General features: G+C 38.9%; 1 protein-coding gene across 3 annotated transcripts in view; it reads left to right on the plus strand.

Moving 5' to 3' along the window:
- The first annotated feature begins 4788 nt into the window (after positions 1-4788).
- PTDSS2 (phosphatidylserine synthase 2) overlaps positions 4789-21636 on the plus strand; it is a 50857-nt gene continuing 34009 nt past the window's right edge. For all 3 annotated transcript variants that reach the window (XR_006414263.1, XM_044425643.1, XM_044425645.1), the window contains exons 1-3: positions 4789-5134; positions 10876-10977; positions 21013-21095. Coding sequence is in view for 2 of the 3 variants with exons in the window: in XM_044425643.1 (XP_044281578.1) it covers positions 4905-5134; positions 10876-10977; positions 21013-21095 (415 nt within the window). In the remaining variant the exon portion in view is untranslated. The remainder of the gene's footprint in view (positions 5135-10875; positions 10978-21012; positions 21096-21636) is intronic.

A 21636-nucleotide genomic window follows, 5' to 3' on the forward strand; every position in this document is an offset into this window, starting at 1 on the left:
AATGCAAACTTACATTTGCAAGAAGTGTTATTTGAAGGATGTTTACAACTTCTACAAAAATCCAGCTTGGCTGGAACAGAATTATTGATTGGGAGTACTGTTTGCAAGGCTTATAGTGAATTTTAATGGGACATCAAGGGCTGGAAAAGTTCCAGGTATGCATGGTTCTAAGAATGAGAAATTAACTGGAGATGGCTCCTAGAAAATATTCAAACCCTTCTTTCAGTTCAGTGATTCCCAGTGTGGCTGACATATTGCAATGAATTCAGTAGTATGCCTAAATAATCAAGACTGAAGGCAAGCGCTGAATGAACATGTTACTAACCTTGGTAGATTCCAGCAATCATATTGGCATGTACAGATAAACGGGTGATTCTATGGGGTCTGCTAAAAAACTAATATATTATTATTATTATTATTATTATTATTATTATTATTATTATAATAACATTTCTATGCCGCCCCTTGCCGAAACCTCGGGGCGGCTTACAACATGATAAAATACATTGAAATACAATATAGTAGCTGTTGCTTTCAAATATATGCCATATGTAGGGGGTGCTTTTAATACCAACAGCTGTTGTGGCACAAATGCTTCAGTAATCAATTTAGATTTGCATCAATGCCGAATGCACTTCAAAAGCTATAGCATGGGTATCCACACTGTCAGTGGTTCCAGATCTGGGGACAGCTTGCATTTTCAGGTCAGTGGCATTTCTATGGGTATTTAAATGGCCCAACAACATGCCAACACATTACAATGCTATCTTAGCTCCTGACCCTGACAGCCTCTCTTTTGCCTGAGATATGACATCTGCATTTATGGGAAGAAGGCCCCTGGAAAATTCTGCCAGAACTACACTAATTTTCAGCCCATCACCAATCTGAGCCTGCAGAAATCCACTAAGCAGGTCTAGACACTACATTGCAACTATACGAAGGGCCTCTTCATGCCACAGTATATCAATAAAGCCACCACTAAATTTACTTGTTTCAAGCTACCATGGAGAGCACAGCATCTAATCCATTGCTTACAGAGAATTCCAGCTATAACTGCATGTTCTCCTGTTCACTGAACAGAAATAAACCCCAGTAGGGTTTACATCTGTATAATGCCAACCCGAGACAGTGAAGAAATAGATTAACAAGACCAGATGGGTACCCAGGAGCAGGCCACTGCCATTCTCCAGCTAAAGCTTCTCCAACACATCATTAAGGATCTACAGCTTATCCTAGAATGATTTTTCCCTCATACAGAGGCATAGGGAGAAAAGGCCTGTCTTGGTTTACAGATAGCTTCCCCATCAACCACAAGCAACTATAGGTGACTCAGAGATACATCAGTGTCATCTGTGTTTACAAAACTACTTGACTGAAATTATCACAAGATTCAATACAGTCATTCCATTGAGGACCTACCTACTTTCTTATGTGCCAGCAAAGCCTTTCTGCCACTTACAGTGGCTAAAATGAATTGTCTGTGAAAGAGACAACGGGCACAATTTGGACATTAACCATGCAAATCTGTAAATGTCTACTTAGAACTCAGAGTTCAGTAGGATTTACTTCCAAAAAGTGAATATATGATTACAATGCAAATGTGCAATCTGAGGCATATTTATTCAGAAGGAATCTCACTGATTTAACTCCTTAGTACGGTAATCTTCCCTATTTTTAAGCAAAAGCACAGAATATCAAGGCACTGATGCTGAAGTGAAATAGGGACCTTTCCCAGGCCCTGAAAGGCCTTGCCTCTTCTTTCTTCCCCTCCCCCCACAATCACTGTGCACTAGAACATTGCCATACTGCAAATAATCTGAGCAAGCGTGTGAGTATGAAAGACCAAGAGGTAAACCTGCCAGCTCTGGGAAGTCTAGCCCAAGGCAGCTTATACAAGTATAATTTGTTAGTCTTTTACACACCACCAGATCTTTTGCTTCATTACGCTGCATTGTTACAGAAATTTGGACATATCTCTTTTGGATTAATATAACAACAAACAATGGATGGGAGGAAAACTAAATACAACTATTTATTTTTCCTCTCATATCTTGGTCTTCTACCTGGGAAGAAATGCTTGTTCTTAAGCATCAGTTGTCAAATTCAGCAGCCATGTTTGTCAACATTGGTTCAATCTTAGCAACGGAAATTTCCATGTATGCTTGCACTATTAGAATGGAACCAACAAATGGCTAAGTGTATTAATCAAAGAGCATTGTTGAGATTAGAAGTGAGCAACTTACATGTGGCATTATGTGATTATTGGGGAGCAGCACATGCACATTTATCCATAGACATGCTCACAAAATTTCCTTTCCCAATCCTGAAAACTGGGTTGCTTGGAGAAGGAAGAATTTTTAACTTTGCCTTCCTCCCAGTTGTCTTGATCAAAATTGCTGGGATAGGGGTGTTTAAAGCCTCCCCTCATCCCAACAATCCTGCCAATGAGGAATCTTTAACTTTTCCCCATTGCAGCAAGATTGGAAATGGGGAAGAGGTTACGTTATCCAAACTACACTTCTGGTCTATTCTGTAACTTGATGGGGCTTGAATGTTATACCATAAGGAATTAAAGTTGGAAGAATTGTTTGAAAATGAAATAGAATTTCCAGCTGCACTATTAGATGTAGCTTGGCTAAATATCTATCCAAACTTAGTCAAAATTTAGGCTGTAGTATTGATCAAACCTAAATTTAAGTTCCACTTAATCCAGTGGAACTTTCTTCTCAGCAAACATTCATAGGCTTTTGTTGTTAGGCAGCAATAAATCTGATTCATTATTACACTTCTGTAGATATCTAGTCAGACAGCACCTCAATACAAATTATAAATAAAGTTATCAGAAGAAAGTTGGATGCATTCATTTTCTGAATAATTCAATTAAGCAGGAATATTTTTCTCAAGCTGATTTCAAAGTCTCCACTCATTCCACCCTATCCTGACCTATACATGTCAGCAAGTTCCCATGCCACTATCACCACTCCCTATATACCCTAGGTGATTCTGGGTTGTCAACAGGTATGGAGGGGACACTGGTTGTTTTCCTGGGAATGAGAATGTTTCCTGAGATGGATCCATGTACTTGTCCAGCTAGCAGTATGTCTTGCTCCAGGTCTGGGTTCACTGTTATTGTTACAGGGAGGTGTTGGCTTCCCAAATTTGGTGCCCAAAGATGCCAGTGTTAAATTTGGTGCCCAAAGATGCCAGTGTCAGATGTTTTCTGATGGTGAGTTGATGGAGCATTCATTTTGCTGTGGGTACTTTTACAGTCCTTTGCTATAAATGAATGAACCTCTCTCTATGGGACTTCCCTGCATAAAATAAGCCCCATTGTATCCAATGAGATTTACACCCAGGGAAGAGTATATGACAGAGCTGCAGCCTTAGGGCTGTAATCATTTTAAGCCTGATTAGCTTGGTACATTCCTTTAATTAATAATTTAAAGTATCCAACAATCAAAATTATCCGGCTGGTATACTAAACATAGAGTGCAAGCAAACAAGCAGATAGAAATTGTAGCAGAACAAAGTACTAAAAGCAATAAAAGTAGTTCTTAAGCTATCTGGGGGAATAAAAATATCTTCACCTGGTACCAGAAAGACCACTAAAATACCTTTACCAAATGGGTAGAAAGTTAAACAGTTGAACCTTTCCCCACCACATTGCACACATTCTGGGCTCTGTCAACTAGCAGGGGACTATGAGGCTGTTCCCCTGCCTTCAGAAAGGGCATGGTGGTGGCAAGGGAAAGGCTAGCCCTTCACCCCTTCCATTGCTAAAGCAGGAACACCTGCAGAGATGAGCTCCCTTCTTCCTGTCACTAGGATTCTTCATTACTAAGACCTAGTGGCTGAATTGGCTGTGTTCTCCTTTCCTTCCAATCCCTTTTCATTTTGTGTAGTGTCTTTTCAATTATAAGTCTGAAGGCAGGTGCTGCCTTATTATTGATCTCTGTAAACCTCTTTAGGAACCTCTTTTAGGTGAAGAGTAATGTCAAACTGCTAATACTAATAACCAAGATAGTATACGCACTAGTTTTCTCAAGATATACTTATTAGTTTTTTCGAGCATCTTGATGCTAGAAAGGAAAAAAAATATGAGTTGAATTTCTGTATTCACAAATCTGTTCATGACACAGGTATCACAAACTCACAAGAGGAACATTACCACTAAGGGAGGGGCAAAGTGAGCGTGTAAGACCACATCCCCAGGGGTAATCCTTGCTTGAGTGGAGATTTCTGTAGGAGTCCTCATGCTGATGGTGAAGGAGTTTGAAGACAACCAGAACCATGGCTGCAGTCAAATGTGGTTGGCAGCACACCATTTTTTTCTGCATGCCTTTCATTCTCACACTCGCCTTTCCCACCCAGTAAGTTGCCGATCGCTTTTGCACTTTTGAAATGCGGATGAAGATTGCCCACCCCTTTTCTAATGCATCTTATTCTGCCCAAGGAACTGTTGCTATGGTTACCCATGTTTTCTTCCTCTTGTTTAAGGCTGCTGTGTAACACTTATAAAGAAAATAACGTCCATTTTTAACTGAGTGGGACTTTCTCCTACATTCGCAAGATTAAGATCAGCTTGTTAGAGAAGAAGCCAAGTCCCCATGTCTACAACAGTTTGTACCCTGCACGCACGCGGATACAACTGCCCCAGCCAACCGCCGAGCACGCGAGGGAAAACTCCGGCCCGGCGCATGCGCGCTGCCTACAAGCCACCCACGCCTGTTAGCCGTGTAGTCCCGCCTCTCGACCCCGTCCTACGTGGGGTCGCGAGCGAGCGGAGAGGGGGCGGCGAGAGACGCGGGGCAGCCGGTCTCTCTTTTCTGCTCTTCAGTCGGATGGGGCCCGCCTCGTTTGCGCGGGGAGTCGCTTGAACTTCTACCGTTCCCTCCGTGCTCGTCATGAGGCGTAGCGAGCGGAGAGGTCATGGAAAGGCAGCTCTGGAGGAGGAGCCGCCGCCGCCGCCGTCCGACGGCGCTTCTTTGCCCGTGTTCGGGGGCTCGCCGGGGCATCGGAGAGACCCGCCGCCGGCTGCCGAAGCAGTCGTAGGCGCCGCCGCTGCCGTCCCTCGCGGCGACCGGCGCAGCACCGAGTCGGAGGTGTATGACGACGGAACTAACACCTTCTTCTGGTGAGAGGGGAGGGGAGGGAGGGTCCCTTTTCCTCGGCGTTACTCTCCTGACTGAATGGACGAGCCTAGACTTCGGGATCGACGCAGTACGGAAAATTATTTTATTTTAACACCGCAAGAACATTGTTAAACGTCTACATTAGCCGAGCGCTGTACGTAAAATAAAGACGCTGGGATGCTCAAGGGCTAGATATAGGATGGTAATACCGAGCAGAAAGTTACAGGTGGGAAATTAGTCTGAAAATGCCGGAATCAGGCAGGTTTTCCGTTTGTTTACAGATACTTAAATTTGTGAAGGCCAGGCTGATCTAGCTTTGCTGGCTTACTCCCGCCCCTTGAAGGGCAGGCATGGCGCTTTCCACGATGCGTGCTGAATCTCTTTTATGAATTACTGCTGCCTGTTCTCACCTGCTGAATTCCCGCTCTAGTTAGTGCTGCCTCGCGCCCTATTCTCCAGCTCTGTCCCTCAGGGATGTAATTAAGATTACAGTTAATAAACAGTTCTTGTAGGGTAAATACCACTGAATTCTGAGTAAACCTGGTTGGCATTGCTCTCTAGTTTATTCCCTCCACGTGCACATGCAATATTTCTTACTTACTGGTCCCTTCCTATCCTGCATCTGCTGCTCTGATGTTCTATAATTATTTGTGGAATTCACGAACTTAACGGAATATTTGAGAATATAGTAAAATCTTTGAAAGTCAGTAAATCTGTAGCAGTAAAAAGGGACAGAAAGTGCATCCCTAATCATTCTTGGGAATATATTAAGTTGGCATTCAATCAGCTTTGATTTCTGTGTAAACATATTTTAGGCTGCACATAATTTGTACATTTGTTGTGGAATGACTTTTCCTAGGCAACAGCCTACCAAAACTGGTTGAAAAACAAAGTCCCAAGCTTGCATCAGTTTCTTCCAGAAGCATATTGATCGGAACATTTACCTGCATTGTTTATGGAGAAGTGTTAGAGCACATCTCCAATTAAGTGTTCATGTTTAATGGCATCTGCTTGGTACTTCAGATTTCCTTCTACTACTCTGGCTTTAACTTAGTTTCTGTTGATCATCTGGATTAATGATTTCTTACAGGGACCTTTGGGGAAGGTCATAAAATTCTGCTGTAGACAAGCAGCCTCAGGAAGAGATGGAAGAGAGTATTTGTAAAAGCACACTAACTGGTGATTCCTCATCAGTGATGTGGGGCAGAGGGGTTTCTGCTTTATTTTTCCACGAAACATTTCCATTTTTTATGACTTCATTAACAGTGAATAGATACCAGTTGCGTATGTGATGTTAGGCAGACTTGGAACTTTCAAAGTTGTAATTAATGTTATTTGAATGATTATCCCTAGTAGGTATGAGAATATATATATACATCATAAAAATACATGAATGTCTTAGTGTGAAGTAGTCAGAGCAGAACTGGAGAGTCCCAACAACTTCAGTGGGAAAAAACTGAATTAATCCTGAAATACATGAGTGATTGCTAACATATACAAAAATTTAGGTTGTTTAGCAGAATAGTAAAAAATTAAGCCTAGTAATTACATGAGCAATAATTCTTTTTCTCTCAATTCATTGATATATTTTAGGTGAATTTTTAAAAAAAATCCTTACAGTGTTATTTTCTTACCATTGTAACTAAGTCATTCTTACCTAGAATATTATATCTGGTAAAGCAGTTACACTGTCACACCCACAATGGGTAAAACCCATGTGTTTCTTATACAGAAACTGGTAATGTAGAGAGTAGTAAATCTTGTAAATGCTATCTGATATTAAACACAAGCCTCAGAAAGGCCCTTTCCACTTGGCAAAACATTTCAATGATGGAATTGGAGAATAGTTCCCCTGCCCCCCCTCATCCCCTAGCCTCCCAGCCCCATCCACTCTGAAGGGTTTGGGAATTCTCTGGAACAACATAGGTGGTGATGATGGGGCTGCAGGCGGAAATGGATCAACAAACTTCCAGCCATCCAGTGTTTCCCAGATGGAATTCCACTCAGTCAAATCCTACTGGGAGAGGAGAAATTCATACAAGTTTTGGAAAAAAAAACCTCATAAATGCTTCATCTTCTGTTAAGCTTTATGGATTTCAGTTGTCTTCTTACTTTTGCTACACACTTTGCTTACAAAAAAAAGAGAATAGTTAGCTTTAACCTACTGTTAAAAAAAGTGCCTTTTCAAAGATAGTAGAGAGCTTAGCTTTTCTGGCTCTGCAAAAGACATAGGAAAAGCCTGGACTGTGAATCTAACCTGTCTTGACAAGAGCTTGGCTCTGACCTGTCTAGTCTTGGCTGTAATGGAAATAGGAATGTGTTGACCTTGACAGCTCCACTGATATTCAGTGACAATTCTGTAAGCTTAGAGTGTGCCAGTCGAAGAGGTTGTAGAGGTTGTTGCATTCCAACATAATATCTAAGAGCAAAGAGCTGCAGTTTCCTAAGTTCAACTGTTTAGGAAACACCATATTTCATCAATGCTCAGGGAAGTGTCACAGAGAACATCCTGGGAACAGCCTGGGTTGGCAGAAAGAGTAATCAAGTAATAAGATCTTGCTGGCATTTTGGCATAGCCTACTTTAAATGGAAAGCTGGTAAAATTGTCACTTGATGAATTCCTTAATGCTATTTGTTTAAAATAATGCATCTTATTGCTGAGATTTAGTATTTTCATCCCAGTTGATGACATGGTTCATCATTCTTGGACAATAAACTTGTCTTGAGACCCTTTTTAGATTAAAGGCTTAAATTCATTTTGCCAGTGTTTGATTCTGCTCTTTTGATTAGATCTTTTCATTTATTCTACAAATATACCATTTCTGGTGAGTACTGTTGGGTCTGATGATACTCTGTTGTACCCTAACTTTGGTAAATGTCCAAAAGGGAAATTGAGAGCAGACGGTCAGAATTTTGATGCATTTCTTAGTATCCAGTGGTAACTTGATCAACCTACATGCATCAGGAAGGACAGGTTGTACATTTACAGTTGTACATGCATGGTTGTTGGGGATGGGGTTGGGAAGGTGTGTACAGTGAGTCTGGTACAAGTGGAACGGGTTTTTATAAGCATTCCTTTAGTTCATGGCATTGCTAAGCAAAACTCATATGTAAACAAACAGTTTCTTTTGTGAGGTTCTCCCATGGAGGTCACTTCTGGTCATGGAGCTCCACTGAAATAGCTTTTTAAAAAGCTCTTGTGAAATGGGAACAGAAGTCAGGGATATGGTTCTGCTTCTTCAGCTAATGCTGTGCATTAAAGCTTTCACTAGATTTATAGTGACTGATCGCTTTTACATGGATCTGCTATAATCACTTCAGATTTGACCCTGAGGAGTGACTTCGGGAGCTTATGAAGGTTTATGAAAACTTGACAGTAGCCATTATGTCTGTGGGTTAATACCTTCAGGGGAAGCCCATATTAGAAAACCATCAGTTGGTGAAGTATTATGTATGTACAAAGGCACAGGTGTCTGTAGTGGTACCCCAGCTTTGGAATACCTTTGTGGTCAGTTGTACATGATGAGGTATTTTAAATTGGTTTTATTGCCTTCATATGCATTTTAATTATTCTGTTAGTATTATGAAGGACCGTGTGATACAACATACCACATTTATAATATATTTTATTGTGTACTGCCTTGAAATCTGTTGAAGGGTAGTTTAGGGATTCCTTAAATATGGAAGGAATTGTGGTAGGTTGCACCAGAGGTCATTTTATTATAGAATAATAAAGTTTATTTTATTTATTTATTTAGCAGACTTATATGCCGCCCCATTCGCCTAAGCCTCAGGGCGGCTTACAAGTTGTATTATATGACCTAGGTTCTCATAAGTATTTCTGGAAAGCACTGGGAAATCATCATGTTTATCTAAAACTAGTTGTCCTATTGCTGATTTTCCTTTAAACTGATTCCCTCTTGTCTGTTTACTGGAATCTTTTCCCTTTCTTTGCACTTATATTCATGCCTTGCTTGAATATAAAGGATTGGGATGGCTTAGTGGGGTTTTAGTTAAAGTTACCAAATCAGCAGTTCATTTAAAGTCTATGCAAATTACAGCTATTTACTTTTATCCACAAATTGTTGGACTTCCATCAGATTTCTGGGAAAAGAATGGGAGAGAGTCACTCTGCCCTTTGTTTCATACTTAGAATATTATCAGGTAGCTGTTAGCCAGCATAAATCGGGGCAAAGCGTAATGCAGAGACCACTTTTCCCCTGCAATATGAAACATAACTTGACAGTCTTTGGACAGATACTACCTATGTATAAAAATACCAGAGCTGCTTTTACTTGATAATTATATTAAAATATGTTTTATTTTTTATTTTGTCTTTCTGCTGAAAAAAATGGTGCTCAAAGAGTTGATAATGACTCAAATCTCTTCCCATCCTGATTGCTGCTATCTCCAAAGTTACATGCTTGTTAACCATATATGTTAACTTTTTGTTAACCAAAAGTTACATGCTTGTTACTGAAGTTTTTGATAAATTGTTCATCACCCTATTTATTCCTCTTCTCAGTTTTAAAGAAATATTGCTCCACCCTCCATTCTTGGTGTTTATTTTGTGAAATGGCCCACTGGGGTCAACAGATTATTTTAGATAAAGAAAACATGTACAATTCCTTATAATTAACATGAGAATTTAAAAATAGCAGTTTACCAAAGTCTGGGTTACTTTTACATTGTAAAGTTGTCATCCACATTCATTTAAAATGCATATAATGCAATTTTAGAATCATGTTATAGTATGTTCCTCTAGAATTTGCACTGAGTGTTTGGAGGAGCCTGCCTTCCAAATGAGCAGCTGCCAATATAAGTCTTAACAAGTCTTTAGGATATCCAAAGCTGTTTCCATAGGAGTCCCATCAGCTGTGTATCAAACTCCATTTCTCATTGGATTTTCAGACCATGTGAGCTACTATAATTATACTGTAATACCTAAACATTCAGAGACAATGCCACTCCTTTCAAAGTAGCATTACTACCGACACAAAGATCTTTACAAAAGGTGACTGTCCTTTAAGACCCCATTTTAAGCAGACAACTTTTTGTGAACAAGCCTAACTGGATCATCTTATCTACTTCAACACTTCCCCTGAGAAAAACTGTTCTAAAGTTGCTGTAGTAATCAGCCTTCCCCTGGGAACAAGTTGCATAAACGGTTTAAACCCTTTTCTTTCCATGACCTATATTGCGAGTACTTGTGCAGGGCCTATAATGCCAGATGATTACAAAGGGATATAACAGTGACACAGGGGGCACAGGGACCTTAGTTGCCTCTCTATTTGTAGCATGACTGTATTCTAGTATCCGAGCAGGCAAAAATTGAGTTTGAGAGGTTCAAAACAGTAACACTTAATAATGCACGTTGTTTCAAAGAATTTCCAGTATTACCTTTGGAACAATCTCAAGACAAGTTTAATTTTTCTCATTTGTATTTTTGTTGTCATAGCATGCTTCTGAATTTTCCCAATTTTGGGGGAAAACACCCTCTTCTCATCGATTTTTTTTTCAGGTCCCCACCGCAGGCCTTCATCATTCTAAAGAGGCATTTCCTCTGAATCAACATGCCCAACAGTTGAATATTAAGGGCTATATAATTTAATGTAATTTTATGTAATCAGTTTTGAGTCAGCAGCAGTAGTATATAACTATTTAGCCTTGTGAAAATACCAAAACACCTGTAAGTAGTACTGAAAAATAGCCTTTGTTGAATTGTTTCTTTCCTGTGTAACAGGCAAGCACATACCTTAACAGTCCTGTTCATCCTTACCTGTACTCTGGGATATGTGACCCTGCTTGAAGAAACCCCGCAGGATACAGCCTACAACACAAAGAGGTAATGAGAGTTCACAGAAGTATTGCACTACATTTTATATTATCATTTTTTCTGTTACATTTCTTTCAAACTTTGGATTTGGTCACAGTATCAGTACATTGTATATTTGGCAATGATTTCTTAGTCTTAATTTTAAAAAGAGCTTTTTTCTAAAATATGTAAATATTTAAGTTTTCCATATTAGATAATTTTGTTCTACTTTATCCTAAAATATTAACTTTTGTTGTTGTTTAAGGGGAAAACAGCTTTCCTTTTAAACCAATAATTGCTTATTGATTTAAATTGTTAGTTAAATGATTATTTGATAGTCCCAAAGACTACTCAGATAAAGAATATTGTATTTCCGCTTATGCTGAAAGCATTTCAGATTGGGATTGTAGTCCCATACAGGTTTAGTAAATCTGATTAACACGACTTTTGTGAGACAGAGATAGAATTGCACTCTGAATCATTTCTATATTTCTATAAGTATGTGCTTGTATATACAAGGGAGAACATATTGTTAATTTGACTTGAATCAAAATCAAAGCTGCATAAGTTTCAATGATATAAAATGCTTTTATATTGGAAGCTATACTTATTATATTGAAATTTTGGACTATATATTAGAACTACATGTAGATATCCTTCATATACACAAAGCTGCTGAATAGAAGCGTTGTTGTTGTTGTTAGTTGCGAAGTCACATCCGACTCATTGGGACCCCATGGACAACAGTCCTCCAGGCCTTCCTGTCCTCCACCATCCCCCGGAGTCCACTTAAGCTCACACTGACTGTTTCAGTGACTCCATCTAGCCTCCTCATTCTCTGCTGTCCCCTTCTTCTTGAATAGAAGCATAGGAAGCCATTTTATACAAAGTCAGACTGTTGATCCATCGTGCCAATATTGTTTAGGTTAATGGTAGGATTTCAGGCAAGAATTTTTCATGCAATACTAGATGAACCTGGGACACTTAGCGTACAAAGTATATGCTTTACTACTGAGCTACTGATATGTTGGTGGCTGATAAGTTGAGCCTGCTATTTATGACTAGCAAAATAGTGTTAAGAAGGAATATAAACCATGAAAAGTCTAGTGACTTTCTCAGCCACATTACAACAGGCTGCCATACCATCCTGCCCCATGACATCAAATGTTACCTAGACTCAAATCATTTTCAGTATTGTAATGGTAAGATCACAGAATTACAATAAAGTTAATTGACTGTGGCCCAAGTGAATTGTGGAATGGTGTGATTCAGGAGTCAACAAATTTTAGAATGTTTTTAGCTGCTGCCCCATTTTACTGCATAAGCTCTTTTGTTGAAACCCAATATATAAAAACCTGTGAATTGTTTAAAAATAGAGAAACCAGATTCTTTGTTTAGGATTTAAAAAAATATCAAATTGCTAGTTTTTCCAACTTAAAAATGATATAACTAATCTTATTATAAACATGCTAAACCTGCACTTATAGTCCCATGAAATTTGAATTTATCTACCAGTCAATTTCTGTTTTCATTGCATGCAAATGGCTCTGTCTAGCCTATCAATACATGTTTCTTAAAAGTTCTGGATTTTCTCTGATGAAAGTCACATGTACAAATACAGGGTAGTCGTTCTTTGTTTATGTGGTGAAGATACACCAAGCAAGGCAGAAAGGTAATAAATAACAAACAGGGTGAATACAAATAGATGCTTTAAAATAAGTTTCCATAATTGGATTTTCAAAAATTTGTTTTTTTCTGCCCAAAAACTTTCACACCTTGCTTTAATGTATTTATCATGGGCATTTCATTTTTGTTGTTTTCTTGTGAAGGCAAGGCTGGGCCAAGACAGATTGAAGGAGAAAGAAGTGGCATTAGAAAGAAAAAGAGATAAATTTATGAAGTGTCTGTCTTCCTATTTTTTTATGCTAAGGCTGCAATCCTGTACCCACTTAACTGGGAGTAAGCCCAATTGAACTCAGTTATTTTTTTCTGTGTGTATGTGATTTGCTTTTAAGTTCTAACTGTCATGGGTGCTGCTCATAACAAATATCCTATATGAGAATATTTTAGAGATATTCCCTATATTGATAAAAAGAAAAGAATGCAAAATATGTATGTGTGGCAGGAGATACAAAGAATTAAGGTAAATAATATTCTATGTAGCTGTAAATTTACATGGTTTAGTGGCTCAATTGCAATATTGTTCTGGAAATATATGAAAAGGTTTCATTGGGAAGTGTGCTCTAAGTTAACTTGGTTTAAATCAGTCACCGCTGTAATATTGATAAACTAGGAGCACAATCCTATGCAAATTGAGCCAAGAAAAGTCCTGCAATTCTCAGCATTCCACAGCCAGCAAGGGAATACTTGGAATTGCAGGACATTGTTCTGTCTAAATGGTAAGGATGGCATCTCTACATGTGTGGCAAATGTTATGTACAATTATACAATAGTAGAATTGGAAGGGGCCAGATGCCCATTGGGTCCAATGCCTTTGCAGTACAGGACTCCAAGTTAAACTATCTCTCTTAAAACTTGAGAGGAATCTTGAATGCCTCTAGTGTGGGAGAGCCTACAACCTCCCTAGTCTGTATCTTCTGTACTTGCACCTAGGAAAAAAAAACCAAATGCATTCTTACAATATGGGGAATACTTGGCACCAGCAGTACTGCAAGTGAGAAGCATCATGGAATTGTTGTAGATCATAAGCTGGATAATAGTCAGTGATATGATGTAGCTGCAAAAAGGACCAATGCTATTTTGGGCTGCATTAATAGAACTATCACTTCCTAATTACATGAAGTACTAGTTCCCCTTTACTCAACACTAGTCAGACCGCATCCAGAGTACTGCATCCATTTCTGGGCACCACAGTGGAAGAATGATGCAGACAAGCTGGAAAGGGTTCGGAGGAAGTTAACAGGGATGATCCAGGGACTGGATCTCCCCTCCTCCTATGAGGAGAGAATGAAAGAACTGGGCAGCTTCGAGAAGACTGAAGGGAGAAAGGATAGCACTCTACAAGTACTTGAAAGGCTATCCCAAAGAGGATGGGCAAGATATCAGTAATCCTAGACATGGAATAATGGCTCAAGTTATGGAAAGCCAGATTCTAGCGAGTTATCAGGAAAAATTTCCTGCCTGTTAGAGCAGTATGACAATGGAACCAATTACCTTGGGAGGCTCATTTATTTATTTAGAAAATGTGTAGGCCATCCATCACAGTCATCTCTGGACGGCTTACAACATTACTTCAAATCCTAAATAAAATAAATTAATCTCTTCTCATTAAAGAAGACCATCCAAATGCAATCTATCTGTTGCTCCACAAATTGCATAACTGTATCAGCTCTCTGGTAAATGCCAACTCAGTACAGTGAAGCATTTCAAATAAATATTCTCAGTTGAGCATTGAACTTTAATTCAGTATAATCTCACTGTAGATCATTGGCTGCATGTTCTTAACGTTGTCTGTTAATAATCCATTATTATCTTCTATCTATGTATAGCTGTTGGTTATAAACTGTGATAGATTTTCCCACATTTAAACTACCAGAAATATACTGATAAGAATCTTGGTCCTCCTGATATGCCTTCAGTCAAGTTTGTGAATTCTTCAGAGATTGACTGCATGTACCACAAGTGGCTTATCAGTTTGTGTTCCTGCACTCATTCATAAATGGGAAAATACTTTCCAATGTGAACTTAGGAAATAAGTCATTTAATATTTTTAGATCTTTGAAGTAACAGCTGCGATTGAAAAGGGAGAAAATAATACAGGGTGTTAACTTGCTGGATTTAAAGAGGTCCTTGTATTAATTTCTAGACTGTAAACTCCTCAAGGCAGAGACTTATCTTGTTTGCAAGGCCCCATGCATGCTGACAGTGCTATATAAGCATGTAAAGAATTAATTGATAACTATGCATTCAAGATAATTGAAATATCCTCGTTTTCATTTCTAGAATTCAGTGGTAGTTGTGCCATGAATTACTGTTAAAATATAAGCTGAATGAGGCTGAGCAATAAACTAGCAATTGTCAAGCCTTTGCAGAGTCAGGTAAGTGGCCAGTCCTGCCCAATATCACCCAATTGTCAGTAGTCTTAAGGCAGGGGTCTTGTCTCGTCCTGATATACACTCTCTTTAAATGCCAGAAATTTTGCTCACATTGTGATTGTGTGTAAGCCCTGAGCTCTGTTACAAGCTTCAGCCATCTCTCCAAGTGTGAGAACTATTGGATCTTGCAAATTTAGTTAGTGGTATACTCATAATGCTGTCTATGGAAGAGTTTCAGGTTGAGTCCTGAAGTAGATATTTCTGGAAATGTTGAAGTAGCCCAATTGTTTGTTCCCTGGATCCTGTTTAAAAGATTATTAAATTAACCACTTTCCAATCTTTTGGTACAGAATTCTTTTAAAACACTTAGATGGATGCTATCTGGACCTGGTGATTTGTTTGTTTGAATTAGTAAATAAGATCTATAACTTCCATCTTGTGTCACTACTTAGATCCTCAAACTTTTCCTGAAAATATCAGTTCAGTCATGGGTATCTGTCCTGTATTCTCCAAAATGAGGGAAGATGTGAAGAATTAATTTAGCTTTTCTGCAGTTGGCTTATCCTTGCTTAGTACTGTTTTATCTGCCAGGTTTTGCTACAATTGGACTTAATGTTGTTAGCAATAGGCATTTTTTCGGATCCCTTATTTTCTGCTTGTATTTCTTTTGTTCAACTCTGTATCCCTATTTTAATCTCATTCGTGCACAACTTCCTAAAGAAAGCTGTTTTACTATTCATGAGGTTGTGCAGGGACACAAACCATATGAGCTGAACAAAAACACCAAAACAGAGAGAACTGAACATGTGATTAGAAAAGAATGTATATCTGAATCATCGGCTGAGCAAAACTATTAGCCAGTACGCACCCAAGGATTCATACATGTACTTTACCAAACACATTTTGCAATTCCTTTACAGTATTTTTCTTAACACTCTGGCAATGCTGTACTTAATCCAGCATTGGTAAGTTGGAGGGAACCTCTTATTATAATAAAGTAATATTTTATTAAATTCCCATACCAGCTAATGGAGTAGTAATACTGACCACAGAGAGCCTTTAGACTTACCAATTTTACTCTTAATCTGAAAATGTTAGAGAATGCTAGAGCACTATTGGGAATGGGGGCAATTACTTTCCATTTTTATCTCTAGTTTCTACTTCCTTACCCTACATCATCTTGAAAATGGGCTGTATGTGTAGGTAAATCTTTGTGCTGTCTAGTAATATTTTAAAGTACAAAATCTGGTTCAAAACTGTTCAGTGGATGCTGTTTCTATGTGCAAGACTTGTGATGGAGCAGTTAGACCCTATTTTACATGTGTCTGTGGCAGCAGTGTTGGATGTGTTAGTGAGAGTTGGTCACAGTGTTTTGTTAGATGGTTTGAAGTGCTGTGGAAGCTAGCAAATTAGTATGGGTGCCATGGACAGTGACAGCTCTGCAGTACTACCATTGTTTTGCTGAAGAAATACGGCCTGTATGTGGCCATTATATTTGTAAAGTATGAGGAAAACTAATGGCCCTCAGCCTAATTTCATGTGGGTCTCACCCTGATTTTCAGAAGCCTTCCACATATGGTCAGTCCAGACTTCTAGCAAGAGCTATCTGTGCTTTTCTTGGAGGCCTACTACATGGGGAAGAAGAAGGAAAAAGAAGTGGCACAAAATGAAAAATGAAAGGAAGCAACACCTCATGCTTTTGGCTCTGACCCTGTCCACCACTGCCTTTGGCCTACTGATTGTCAATATGCAGCCCCTGACAAATTATCCATGAAAGATAGAAGAAAGGTTGCTTACCTCTACCATATAAGGGGGGAAATGATCTGAGACATGTCAAAATTCCCTGCAAATATAAGCTTTTCATAGACCTCTTGGTACAGTGTGCATGTAGGTAGAGACAAGAATAAAATAACAATTTTCTTTGCTTTCAGAAAGGGCTTTTTTTGGGGGGGGTACACATCTCTGTTCCTTTTGCTTGTCTGATTTTGAGCGACTTATATTTTTCTTTAATTTTGCCCCCCCTTTCCCCCCATCATACTTTGGGCTGCTCCTTCCTTTAGCAATTGCCCAGCTTCTTTAGGGAGGACCTCTTAATGTCCTCCCTAAAGCTTCAAAAGCATTTTGGTTAATAACTCTTAGGATTTATTCATATGTAATGTTAAGTCATGTACATAATGTTAAGCCATGTTAATGGCCTTTTCCACTCTGCTGGCTCTTGCAGGTTGATGGGAGTTGTCATTCAACATATCTGGATGGCACCAGTTTGGGAAATGCTTATTTTAGCTATTGTTAGCTGAAATAAGTTGACTTAAAACCATTTTCACATTAGAGTCTAATTCAGTTCTCTGCATGCCATTGTTATAGATTCAAAATGTCCATGGCAACACAAGAGGGAGTTACCAACAGATGCAGTATAACCTTGGAGTTTGTGGAAAATATCCCCAAAACTGAGCATGCCCAGTTCCCAAGGAATGCTGAGATTTAAAAAAAAAACCCTCTGAAAATCTAAGGGTGAGGGAGATGGAATAAAGTGGCTGGAAAAAGAGGAAGAGCTACATAGATAAAAATGTACTATCTAGTTCACTCATGCCCTTGCCAGCAATTGCTTGCTTTTTCACCCACTCTGGACAATATCCTGACTCAGAATGGGGAGCGCTGAAGGTTTCCCTGGCATGGCATGCTAAGAATATTTTGTTGTAGGGCCCCATTTGTGTATAAAAATAGTAATGTCAATTGTGTTGGTCCTTATGTAGCCAAACAACACCATCCACACACAAGGTGAAAGGTATCAGATGTGGGTGAACTCCCAAGATTTGCTGAACTGTGTCTGGGGAAAGAAACCTCAGTATAGTCCAGTGAGGACTGATTGTGCTAAATAGCCACACAAAGGTGATTGTTGCAGCAATGGGGAGAAAGTGAAAACCTTGAGGTGAGGCAGGCAAACGGAACAGAGTAGCTAGGCTCTTGAGCAGAAAGTACTGCACACTACAACCTGCAGAGGAGGGCAGAGCGAGTTCCAATAGAGCAAAGGAAGTACTTCCTGACAGTTAGGACCCCGAGGGTATGGAATGGGCTTCCGTGGGAGGTGGTTGAAGCCCCCTTGGTGAGGGTGTTCAAGGATAGGATGAACATGCACATGGTAGGCATGTCATGAGTGGAGTAGGCTGGAGCCAGGGGTCAGACTAGATGGCCCAGGAGGCCTGTTCTGACTCACTCTGTTTCTATGTTTCCATGTTTCTATTTGCATACCAAGGGAGTGGAAAATGTGCAAGTCCCAATGCGTCAACTTGAGGTGTCATCTTGTAACAGTAAACCAGCATTGTGTCCAAATGCAATTTTAGGCTTACTTGTAGCCAGGTTTATCAACTTCCTTAAGAGATCTTTGAATGTACATTTCCAGCTCTTTAAGGCTTGAAATTTGCAATTGAAAATATTGGTGCTTTGGTTTTGTTGTGTGAGTCCTTAATTTAGTTCTTTAAATTTTCCATGACTAGATAGTTTTATAAATAATCTATGTGAATTGGATTCCCTATACAGAGTTACTAGACTGTACAGAGTTACTAGACTCTGTGAACTGTCCATTAATCTGAACTGTCTGGTTATGCTACATCTGATACTGTATATGTTCATTCAGCACCTTTCCTGCATCCTGCCAAGTGTGACTATACTTACTCTATATAAAATTGTTGACCTTCCCCTTCTCCCCAGGGTGGATTGATATAAATCAAGGCAATTTAAACCAGTGATACAAATCTGCAAGAAAAAGATTGAGTTGAAATCAAGTTTCCCATTGAAACTTTTCCATATATTTTGTATATTTCCTGCGCTTCTCCAGCTGACAAGTGCAAAGTGACAAGTGCTCCTGAGTGCCATTGCAGGAGCTGATGAGACCTGCTGGTGAGAGTTTGTCAGTGCAAGTACAAAAGGCTCAGCGTACCAATTCCAAGAAGAAAGAAGGGCCCAGGGAGTCACATGGGAGGGTTTCTGGGTAGGAGAAACAGGGAAGAAAGGGGTGGAGCACCCCAGAAGAGTGATCATTGTGCTTGGGCTGGGCTCGGAGAAGGAGCATGCTTTTCCATTCAATTAGTTCTAAAATCAACTCTTAAGACCTTATACCAGTTTTCTTCCTTGTTTAATGGCTAATGAAATATATTAATTGTGTATATTAAATTAAATAATATACTGTAAACACTTAAATTTACAATATGGAAATATAATTCATTGTGTGGCCCCTGGGTTCCATGTTGAAGTACTCCTGTGGCCCTCAAGGTATGAAATGTTGTACCTTGCTCCCCTAGACACACATATGGTCAAATCACAACCTTTTCATAGGGTTGGATTCCTGTTGTTTCTCACTTCTGAAAATTTGTCTCTAGCTTGTTATGCCGGTTTTCAATACATGGAAACTTGAGGGCATTCAGTTCTATTCAGCAGAGTAGCAGTTCTTGACTATTCATTCTTAACCCTTGATAGTTTGAGCCAATTAAATTGTCAGGCTTTTACTAGTAATTTCGTCAACTAGGACAGTTAAAAAATAGAGGCAGTGTACCTCTGCAAGAGATCAGAACCTTGGCTGAACATGATGACCTATCATAAATTCAATAGTTCAGTATTTAAAGTCTGCCTTAAAAAGAACATTATCAGACATTAATCTTTTCATTGGGTTTCGGCATTGTAGCTCAGTAACAGAATTGACTTTAATAGATTTCTGCCTTCAGTTACTAAAACCTTTCTAGTATCAGTGCTTTGTGTGCTTTTTGCTGGTGATCTTAAAGTCATGCTAAATAGACTTGTACTAAATGTGATTTGTACCAATTTTAAACCTGTTTAAGGCTTAAAGACAAGCTTCTACTCAGAAGTAACAAGGAAGGAATCATATGGCAGTACATGCAGGACCATACTCAAAAGAAGACAGTTTTGAATCAGCTTCCTCCCCTGATTCTGCCCTGCCAGAAAAAAGTTCTCTGCTGCATTACAGGGATAAGAATTTTTTCTTTGCTCAGCATTTAGAAAGGGAGTGCTCAGCAAAGAAAGATTCTTATCTCTGATCAGCTGCTGATCAAGATAAGATCTCAGGTTGGGAGAGGACCTGAGAAAAAAAGCTAGCAGACTAGATGTACACCCTGTTTGACCTGACCTACAGCTTCCAGTTGGACTGTATTTTCAGTGCTCCCCTGTAATTAAAACAGTTCCGTGCATTTGAAGAACCGTTTTATATAATAGTTGTGGACTTTAGCCTTGTCATAGTATTGCACTTTTCTGTGGCTCTGGTCTGTTCTTTTTGCTGCATATTCTAAGGATTCATACTTTACTGTATTTGTCTTTCAGAATCTTTTAAAGAGTCAGGTAGTTTTTTATGGATTGAAGCAAATAAAAGCATGTCATGTTGCCTAAAGGTGATGTTACTTGATGAAGGTGACCATGTAAATCTATCCTAAATGGTGAAACCTTGCTCAGTTCTGCAACTCTCTTGAATCCCAGCTTTAGAACATTTGCTCTATTCAGTACTATTGTTGTCCAAACACATTTAGACCAGTACACTCTTCATGGAAACACTGCCAGGAAGGAAGTCAGTTGCTGCCAAAACATTCCTCATCCAGGATATCCTTCAAAGCAAAATGTATAAGTATGTCTGAGAAATTAATATTTTTGTTGAGAAATTAATATTTTTGTTGTGAAGGTTTTTCTTTTTGTTTTATTTTTTATTTTGAGTGTGGATTTTAATATGCTATAATTGAATTCTGTGATGAGCCAGGCAGAGTTAGTGCTCTTCTTCACTATATGCTTCTAATTGCTGAAATGTATTTAAATCAGTCGGCTTATTAGTGTAGTATGAGCTAGACTTTATAATTCTTGAGTCCAATCAAGGTTAGCCTCCTTAAAAAAATAACTGTTGTATTGTAAATGTTGTATGAATATTTTAAAAGGACTTGCTTAATAAATGTCAACAATTTGTCTTTTTATTAATGCTCAAACGCTGAAGTTTGTTTTCTTCTTGATTTTTTCCCAGAGGTATTGTTGCCAGCATTTTAGTTTTCTTGTGTTTTGGAGTTACACAAGCTAAAGATGGGCCATTTTCAAGACCTCATCCAGGTAATCAAAATTGTACACCGCATTCAAAATTTCTGATAAAATAACTCCTAAAATTATAGATAAATTTTGAAAGTAGTAACTTCTATTACATGGCATATGTCCACTGGGTAAAAGCTACTTGTTTCATTTACAGACTATAGCTAAATGTTGAAGGGCATCACCTGAAATTATATGTGTGGTCACTTTTAAGACAACATGTGGAATTCTGTGCTCATTGTAGAAGTAGGTCTCATTGAACTCAGTAGAATTTTATGACGCATTGGTATTGTTTGCACATAATGGCAAGAAATTCTAGATTAATTAACAAACAGTTTACTGTGATGTCTGTGGACTGATTAGAGTTGCTTTGTGATATCTGAACCCAAGTATTATAGGTTAATTATGGGTTAAAAAGCCACAGTTAGCCTTACTAATTTAAGATTACCTGTGTGTTGTTTAACCCATAATTAACCTGTAGTTAATCTGTAGTTCAGACATTATGTGGAAAATCCTGACTGGCCCAGCCAGGAACTGCATTTTCAGAATGGCTGTGGAATGTACC

Source organism: Varanus komodoensis, unplaced genomic scaffold (assembly GCF_004798865.1).
Source record: "Varanus komodoensis strain SLA01 unplaced genomic scaffold, ASM479886v1 scaffold16, whole genome shotgun sequence".
NCBI lineage: Eukaryota > Metazoa > Chordata > Lepidosauria > Squamata > Varanidae > Varanus > Varanus komodoensis.